The 9,378-nt window shown below is 46.8% G+C and overlaps 2 protein-coding genes across 2 annotated transcripts in view; one reads left to right on the top strand and one right to left on the bottom strand.

Annotated features, from left to right (window-relative positions):
* Positions 1-3,276, top strand: part of LOC118514653 (CD109 antigen) — a 34,184-nt gene extending 30,908 nt beyond the window's left edge. Inside the window, exons 8-9 of the mRNA XM_036061685.1 lie at positions 1,372-1,477; positions 1,558-3,276. Coding sequence (XP_035917578.1) covers positions 1,372-1,477; positions 1,558-1,772 — 321 coding nt within the window. The 3' untranslated portion in view covers positions 1,773-3,276. The remainder of the gene's footprint in view (positions 1-1,371; positions 1,478-1,557) is intronic.
* Positions 3,277-6,805: 3,529 nt separating this feature from the next.
* LOC118514656 (geranylgeranyl transferase type-1 subunit beta) lies at positions 6,806-9,215 on the bottom strand. Its single transcript, XM_036061689.1, has 3 exons — positions 8,696-9,215; positions 8,155-8,623; positions 6,806-8,082 (listed from the first exon to the last, which is right to left on the bottom strand). Exons 1-3 carry the CDS (start codon positions 8,803-8,805, stop codon positions 7,555-7,557), a joined length of 1,107 nt encoding a protein of 368 aa, XP_035917582.1. The 5' UTR covers positions 8,806-9,215; the 3' UTR covers positions 6,806-7,554.
* Positions 9,216-9,378: the final 163 nt, after the last annotated feature.

Here is a 9,378-nt window from a genome sequence, read left to right on the forward strand (position 1 = left end):
CGGGGAGACGAGATTTTGGATTTTGTGGATTTTGTTCAGCAATCCTAAGTGCAAAAAAATTGTGGGGATCATCATCATCAGCTCAGCCGAACATCCCTAGCTCGAAAGTTAAGCTGAGGAGTATTTGGTGGGAGCCAGCCCGGCGTCATCTACTACGAACTTCTGCAACCGGGAGATACAATTGATGAGTGTTTAAGCCGAGCAATGCGTGCAAAAGGGGCCAGAATACTTACTTCTTATCAGGCGCTACAACCGCTTTGCGGTCTTGGCCTGCTGCAACAATCCTCGATACCCGCTCACTGGCTCCGCTCACTGTTCTGGCGGATGCATCAACGCTCTCAATTTGGGCCTACCACGCCTCCTCTGTCCGTGTGGACGGCCCAGAAGGACTTTACGGGCTGGGTCGTCCGGTGTCATTCTCATGACGTGACCAGCCCACCGGAGCCTGGCGAGTCTAATGCGCTGTACGATAGTGAGATCATCGTACAGCTCGTAGAGCTCGTCATTGTAGCGGCTCCTCCATTGTCCTTCCACACATACGGGGCCAAAAATCCTTCAGAGCATCTTCCCCCTCGAACGCGGCTAAGAGGGTTTCGTCAGTTTTCGAGTACTGGGACTTTAAATGTTCTGTACAGTCCCAGCTTCGTCCGTTGCGACAGGTATTTAGAGTGGAGAAGTTTCCTCAGGCCGGTAGTATGACCGGTTGGCAGCTTTTTGACCCCAGATAGGTGAAGTTTTGGACGACTTCGAAGGTGGCGGTCACCTATCTGTACATCACCCCTGCGTAAATCAGTGTTTGTTAGCAGAGCCGCTGGGGGTGCTACCATCATATTTTGGTTTTCGCCTCGTTAATCTCCAACCCGAGGTTCTGTGCCGCACGCTCGATCCTTTGATAAGCTTCTGCTACATAGGAGAGCCTCAAACGAATGATGTCTATATCATCACCGTATGCCAGGATCTGGATTGACTTATAGAAGATGGTCCCCGAAGTTTCCACCTCCGAGTCGCGGATGGCTCTCTCTAGCGCCAGGTTGAAAAGGAGACAGGCAAGCCCATCTCCCTGGCGCAAGCCCTTGGTGGTAGAGTTTTCCATCCACCTTCACCTGGCATGTGATGTTGGCCATTGTCATTCTTACAAGCCTGGTAAGATTGGCCGGGATTCCAAAAAAGTGGGCCATAATACTCATCACGGATTTCCATCTGCTCTCCGTTCCACTCGCCACGTGGATTGGCTGACCGAGCAGTTTTCCTCCTATGAACAGATCCCGACGACACATCCAGAAGCTTATGAACAAAAACGGCCGCCATTTATTTGCGCACCTAGTAGAGTTCCGTTTCTTAACGACAAATATTCCTGACGCTTTCTTCCAGCTGGACAACGAGTACGTTTGTGTGAACTTTACGCTGGAAAGATGGATGCCGGTGGCGAACATGTCCCGCTACTTACCGATCCGCATATACGACTACTACGCACCAGGTAGGTATACACACACTCCCTTTCTTCTCGTTCCTTTGCTTTAAACGTTTTTCCTTCCCTTTTCCTCCACAATGCCACAGAACGGTTCAATGAGACGATCTTCGATTCGCTGCAAACCTATCTGCTTAACATCTGCGAGGTGTGCGGCAGCTCACAGTGTCCGTACTGTTCGATCTACAATCTTGCCGTCCGCTTCCCGGGCTCGATCATTCTGATGCTGCTGACCAGCGTGTTGCTGGTGGCACGCCACTACCGAATAGTTAATCCAAATGGGTGGATTTTCTTGAACGACTAAATCGTTCAACATTCGAATCGTTTCGCACGCGCGCGCGCGGGTTTTGCTCTTCTTTTTTTAAACCCCCGAAAAGGCAATATAATGTATTAAGAGTTCAAGCGCGTCGAGTGGCGCGAAATGTGTAAATAATACTACCAAACCTCCATGAGAGCCGTGGAGGTATTCCAGCGGAGGGAAGGAAAGGAAATTCACCAATAATGTAAGTGAATTAGTAAAAGAGAGAGAGAGAGAGAGAGAGAGGAAGGATGAAAAATCGGGAAAATGAACAATTTTTGGTTTTTTTTTCTTCTCTCCTATCGGCATCCTTACATGAACATTGTTGCGTCCGTTTTTTTTTTAGTTATAGTTTTAGTAGACTTCGCTAAGCCTATAGATAAGAGGAATGATAGCTCGAAGGATACATCCATCACACATTACTCTCTGTGCGACGCCATCCAAACGATATGAGAAACGCGCGAGTGAGATAAAATAGAGAATAGGGAGAGGGGAAAAACACGGGAAAATTTATAGGAAAATCAGAAAAATCGTATCAACAAATCCGCAAACGAAAGCAGTTATATTATTCACCACGCAAGAAGAAATACATAAACAAAAAAATAAGCAATTTACAAAGACTAGAACATAAGAGATGAAGAGAGAGCCCTTATAGAGAAGAAAAGCGAAGCGAAACAAAGCAGAAGGTAAAAGATCAAGAAAGCTTCTTTATTAGTTTTATACACCACCACCATCTCCATTTTCCTCTTATTTGCCTCGAATCTCTAGTTTCGTTTAATCCTCTTTCCGTAAAGTTAGATAAGTGTAGCAAGCGTCCAACAAAACTTAAGGAAAATGCAAGGCCGTCCATTTTGAATCTGGTCAATTTTTTTATTATCAGTTTCGTTTTTCTTTTAATATACTTATTTTAGATTTTTTTTTGCGCCTTTTTTATATGCCGTTTTACATATTACACTTTATATATAAGAAAGAGCCGCGAGAGAAAATTGCTATTGCAGGAGGGGGGAGTGTGTGGTAGTGTGTTTTTTGCTAGCAAAAGAAAGAAGAATTTTTGTTATTATAAAAGTAAAAAAGGGGAGGATTTTTTTTAATATAAAATGTGCTAAGAAAGTAATGCAAAAGAAGGAGAAAAGAGAAGAACGGAAACAAACGATACAAATTGTGAAGGTGCCTTAGCGTCGTCGTATTTCTACACCAACTACGGACCTCTCTCCAATTCTAAGTAACCATAGCAACACGCACCCGTCTTTGGTAGCCAGTAGTATGCGTGGTACATCATGGAATCGTGAGCCATTTTCTTACCACGAATTTTGACAACGAGTGGGTGTCACGGGAAAGTATTTTGGAAAACTTTTGTTCAGCGCTAGCCCGAACCGGCGGAAATGTGTGGTGTATAACGACCGAACCTAGGAGCTTTGGCGAGGGGCGAGCTATATCTAGAATTTGCCCTCCCGGAAGGCAATCGATGAGAATGAATCGGAATGAATAAACAGCAACGATAACACACGAAGATCAGTGAAATGTGTACGTTTCAGGATTGGAATTCTCCATAAACCAGGTATGTATAACGACTGTATGCTCTCTTACTGCTTTTTCGTATATTCTCTACGGGCTACGGGTCCTGAACTATTATGCCGCCATTACTGGTCAACGGTTGCTTAGGTCTAAGAGAAGGAGAATCAAGCGACCAGTTCGAGGCAAAGTGTAGAAGAACACAGCTAGCCTTCCATAGAGGAGCAGGCCAAGTAGAGGAAAAGTCCGCCCGGTTCTTCCTATATCTACACTCATAACCCAGCTCAACTCTCGAGGATAATATTAAGAGACTTCTCTTCTTCTTCTTCTTCTTTCTTGGCACTACAACCTCATGAGGTCTTGGCCTGCCATTGCTGGCTTTCTGTGACTTAATTTTACCCGTAGCAATGTAGTCAACCCTGCGTACGGGGAGACGGTCTAGATGGGATTTGAACCCCGGTCCTGCCGTGTGAAGACCGGTGCCGCAGTCGTCTCGGCCACCGAACCGCCCCATTTCGAGCTTCTCTCAACTGAATATGCTAGTCCATCAGTCCGCAAGTCTATTCGATTGTCTTTGCTTCTCGTTGGCTGGATCAGATGGAGTCTAACCAATCGGAGATCGTATGCATCACTGAACCTTGAAGTACCCTGGCAACGGATTATCCAATGAACCTTGTTCTCCCCTCTGAGCATGCCAAATGTAGAAGAAGTTACTCGTCCTCGTTTGCTGTATAGTTTATATTTATCTGCGAACTTCGCTCCGTCCAAAACTCTTCACCTATCTGGGGTCAAAAGTCAGATGGGTCATCTGGGGTCTCACATACGCCTCTGAGGCATGGACTATGTCCAAAACTGACGAAGCCCGGTAAAAGACTCGAGAAGGCCCCCCCTAGAATCTTTTGTGTGCAGCACTGTGGCCTGTCATTTTTGTAGTACAGTGGGATTTCTGTATGGTCAAAACCCATTTGATGTAAACATTGTGCATTGTTCCTTAATACTGTTAATAGACAGCGAGTAGAACTTGATACAATACATTGTAACAAGTGGTTTGAGATTATGATATTCTTATGTTTCCTCCTTTGCTGAATATCAATGCAAGGTAACAAGTATTCATGGAATTACTGTTCCGTTACCGTCCGAGAACGCCGTGCATGTTTTAGGCCCGATTGTTCACCCCTAGTGTGACCGAAAATTAGTACGAAGCCCCTGTAAGCTAAAATGAATGGTAGGGTTAGCGGAGAGGGGGTTTTAATCAAATAATAACAATATTTTATTCGACTTTCTTCAACCAATTTTGACCACACTGAAAGCACACTGAAAGCTCACTGTGAAGCTCTCGCAACGTGTACTGCGGATTGCATACCTTTAGGCGTAAATCCTACAGCGCCTAACAAATTTTGTCAGGGGGGGGGCCTTCTCGAGTCTTTTACCCGAAGCCCTATTAGCCGCGTTCGAGGGGGAAGATGCTCAGAAGGATTTCTGGCCCCGTATGTGTGGAAGGACAATGGAGGAGCCGCTACAACGACAAACTCTACGAGCTGTACGATGATCATCACCATCGACGAATTAGACTCGCCAGGCTCCGGTGGGCTGGTCACGTCATGAGAATGGCACCGGACGACCCAGCCCGTAAAGTCCTTTCAGGCCGTCCACGTCCAGGCCGGAGGCGTGGTAGGCCCAAATTGAGCTGGCGTGATGGCGTCGATGCGTAGCGCCTGATATAAGTAAGTAGAACTTCGCTCCAACGACCTCCGATTACGTCGCCAGCAAGGATGCTCAGGAAAGATTATCTGAATCCCAGAACACGACGCTGCGGGTTTTTACTGAAAACTTAAGATGTAAGGTTCACCCTTAATTTTGCCTAGGGTGAATTTTACCTGATTCGCTCATGCCACTCCATTCAGAGTGCAGAGATCTGTCCAACAGAATGTGCCCGGTGGACTCAGCGGTCTTCTTCAGAAAGTGGACTTAAATCAGGCAAGTGAAGGTTAGTAATCTTGTGGTTCTGGGCATCCAGGCATCCGTGCTTGAACTTGCAAGTGCTTTGCTGGTTTTTGACAGGCAAAACTCTCATCTGGCACTCTGGTCTTGATCCTGTGATACTGGATGTTCCGTCTGATGCTCCACAATACTAGAAAGATTAGTGTCTAGTCTCTTATATTAGTTCAGCTGTCAACATATCTCATAATGGCTAAATTGGAAAGACCACCAGAGCTACTATCAGTTATATTAGGACATTAAGCACCACGCATTGAGGACTATCTTAGCGTTTTTATCGCCTGGCAAGTGAGTGAGAATTTGGGAAGATTGAGCCGTTGGTGGAACACCACGGTGTCTCCCCAAGTACCAGTGAACCTACAATACAGGCTATCAGATAGGTGAACCTCAAACGCGAACGTGATTGCTGCCACCACTGCTATAACTTCCATCGACAGAAGAGCAGCCCTAATAATTGCAGCCCGCTTTGGATCTTGGGATCTTTCTTTACGACCCACACAGTCTGCGACATCATACGTGACTCATAAACGTAGCAGAAGATTAGTTCCACCTTTTTCAGAGTATGCAAAGCGACCGCTTATCTACCTCATGCAATGAAGCGCCACTGTCAAGCAGGGAGGGAGTCATATACATTTTATTGGTGGTAACAGAAACTCAACCCTGTTTGGCGAGGCTAAACGATAGGGGCAATTTAGTGTCAATGTCAAACAGAACTTACGTGAGCTTCGGACGGTGCTCTTACAACTGCTTTGAGGTCGTGGCCTGCTGCAACAATCCTCAATAGCCGCTCACTGTTCTGGCGGACGCATCGACGCCATCACTCCATCCTCAGTTTGGGCCTACCACGCCTCCTCTGTCCGTGTGGACGGCCTAAAAGGACTGGATCGTCCGGTGTCATTCTCATGACGTGACGGTGCTCTGACTGGTTACTTAAGCAGCAGAAAGACTCAACACGTGGCTAGTTGTTTTCATCGCTAAAATATCTTCCTTTATTTCCTTTTTCGTGCCTTTTCTTTCGTGACTGCTACTAGTTACAACAGGGATTCCCCCCCCCCTCCCCCCCTTAAGCACTACAGTTTGATTCGATATATACCTTCTCTGCTTCTCCACCCTGCTCTCGAATGTGTTGCGGTCTCTCGGACGAAGAATTAACGTTAGTTTTGTGCCATTTGTTTCCCTTGCTTCTTGTCGCTTGCCTTATCTACTATCTACAGATGGGCTGAAACTCATAAAAAGCTTCCTTTGCTTTACACAATCAACTAGACGCAGTCAGCTCAAAGTGTGTTGGGCGGATTACGCCTTGGGCAGATAACAAATAGTGCATGTTAACGAAGCCGATTATCTAGTAGACTGACGCGCTCCACATACAGTTGCTCGCAGCTAACGTGGGACAGCTTTACAAGTAAGTGGTAATGTTGTGAGAGCAGGCTAGTGCTTGCTATCAGGACAGTAACGCGGTGCCCAACCATTGGTGTGACATTCTGAATACTAACTCCAAGAACTACTTAAAACACTTAAGGAATCTGAAGTAAAGGTCGTTTGTGGTCTTTTTTTAGAGTAATAATTGCAATTAAAATTGGGTCCTTTTAACAATATTTTGGTTAACTTTTCTAATATGATATCGGCTTAGCGGGTCCGCTTTTCTTGGCAGTTTTACATTAATTTTTTGAATAACGAGGAAGGCGTTTTTTTAAACTTGACAAAAATTGTGCACATTTGCGCGAAAGACTAGTTCTTCGCCAATCAGCACTCAGAATGTCGTCAATTAGCATCACCATACTGATGGTCGAAACGCGTAAAATTAACTGAAAGAAAAATTAATTTCCGGCAAGCAAGCAAAGCAGTATTATTGGCACTTCTGGATTCTCTTAAGCCCCTAGAGCGTCAACATTGCACCCAAAAATTAAATAAAAAAAAGATTTTAAATTGTCCGGATTTGCATTGGAGCCACTGTTTTGCTGAGGTTTTGGGCCAAACGATAAAAATGAGGAAAAGGTGTACAAGACCCCATAAATTAAAGAAAGCTACCAGCAAAAAAAAGGAATAAAATAGTTCCGTCTCTCTCTTTCTCTCTCTCTCTCTCTCTCTCTCTCTCTCGCTATTAGTAGAGGCCGTTTTTTATTTTACTATTAGCAGTAGTAACCCAGTTTTGAACAACGAAAATAAATATTTTGCCTCTCCTTCGTTTCTCTAAAACAAAATGCATCTAAAATATAAACAATCGTGTGTACGTGTTGTGTGCGCTCGCCATCTTCGGCCACCCCTCCCCGGTCCTCTCCTACTCTATGTGCACCGTTACCTCACCGTTCCCGGACGCTAGCCCATCCTCGAGCAGGCTCCAGTCACGCTGCAGCCCCTGCAACCGTCGGTAGGCACGCATCGATATGTTTAGGCTGGGCATCACCTCCTGCAGGCCGGGCTCGTTCAGAAAGCTCAGCCCGCACAGCCCAAAGTACGAATGGAACGGATCGGTGTACGCCTGGGGCCACTTGGAAAATCCGCCCACCGTGGCATCCTGCGTCGACAGCACGTAGTCCCGGTTATCCTTGAAGCTGGTCAGCTCGAACGCGTTCATTATCTTGAGCGTGGCCGCTATCCAGAACGAGTAGCACGTGTCGACCGGTTTGTTCGGCCGGCCCTGGAAACCGTCCTGCTGGCGAAAGACGAGCCACCGGACAATCTTTTCCCGCACTGCCGGCGTGATGAGATGCAGCTGCCCGCTCAGCTCGAGCGCGGCAATCGCACAGAACGTGGTGCCACCGTGCGATTCCATCTCGTAGTGCTGGCTGATACCGTAATCGTACCGCTGAACGGAAAAAAACAGGAGCTGAATAAAACCGGTGGAATCTAACCCGACCGGGTTCGGGACGAAACTTACGATGCTCTTGAGGATATAGTCGGCCATCTTTTTTCGATCCACCCGGCCCCAATCGTTGAGCATGGCGCAGATAGCGGCCGCACAGTACACGAACCGCATATCGTGTTCGCTTCCCTCGATCGTGGCACTGAAGCTACCGTCGTCCCGCTGGACCGCGGCCACACCTTCGATTATTGCTTTCCGGTTCAGCCGGGACAGATCGTCCCCGAGCGCCACCAGCACGGCAATCCCCGTGTACGTGATCGCTAGATGGCCCCACCGGTACAGCTGCAGGCCACAACCGTCCGGCGTATCGAGCACATCGAACGTGCTGGAACCCTGGATGCCACCGTACCCACGTTCGCCCGGTTTCGGTACGACCTGCAGCTTGTAGATCCAGTTGATAATGTCCTGCTGGAAGGTGTCGGTTAGCATATCGAGCGAGTTTAGCACATCAAGCCCACTGACAGCGAAGAAGGCTATGGTGACTCTGTGAAACCGAGAGACAGAAATTGAAAGAGATCTATCTGGGGGAAAAGGAAACATACACGTCAATACGAACCTGGTAGAATCGTGCGATGCTAACCGACCGGGCAGTGTGTGCAGAAAGCGTATGAAGTACTTGGCATGTTTACGAAACTCCACCTCATCACCGTCAAGGTTGCTGTCCATACCGGCGCTAAGATATGCACCCAGCTTCACGCCGATTGAGCTTGGAATGGCTGAGGATCGTGTACAGCGGGCACACACAGATTGCGAGAATGTTTTCGAGAAGACTTCGACACCCCGGGAGGAAGTGTGTGTGTGTGTCGATTAGGAGGAGAATTTTTGGGTGCCGAGGGATGAAAACAATAAATCCACTGTCTCGTTCTCTCTCTCTCTCTGGATCAGCACACACCCGTTGTTTGCATCGTGTCGTAAGAGGCCACTCTGGTGCAAGAGTAAAAACTGTGAAACGTCCGCACGCTGAAACGGATTAAACAAAAATAACGAAAGGAATTGCTAGCCCGTCCCACTGAGGAATCATTTCACTTTGCGTATGTTTTGTTTTTTCTTTTTTGTTATCCAGTTTTTTTATGTGCAAATTCTGACAGCTGCTGTCAAGCGGTCCCCTTCGGGAACGGCTGCTAGCGTACCCAATTAACAAATTTTAGCATCATGACGTTGGACCGTTTCTAAAAGATGAAAAATCAACTCGTTTATGTACAGCAGAACTTGGAAAGTTTAAAAATTATTTCAAACTGG

The sequence above is a fragment of the Anopheles stephensi genome, chromosome 3 (assembly GCF_013141755.1).
Source record: "Anopheles stephensi strain Indian chromosome 3, UCI_ANSTEP_V1.0, whole genome shotgun sequence".
Taxonomy (NCBI): Eukaryota; Metazoa; Arthropoda; class Insecta; order Diptera; family Culicidae; genus Anopheles; species Anopheles stephensi.

What these genes read in the sequence shown, in the direction of transcription:
- LOC118514656 (XM_036061689.1), bottom strand. Translation starts at nt 8,805, where the DNA reads ATGGACAGCAACCTTGACGGTGATGAGGTGGAGTTTCGTAAACATGCC. An exon ending in GCATCGCACGATTCTACCAG is followed by an intron (nt 8,624 to 8,695) that starts GTTCGTATTGAC and finishes TCGGTTTCACAG; the next exon opens with AGTCACCATAGCCTTCTTCG. An exon ending in ACTATATCCTCAAGAGCATC is followed by an intron (nt 8,083 to 8,154) that starts GTAAGTTTCGTC and finishes TTTTCCGTTCAG; the next exon opens with CGGTACGATTACGGTATCAG.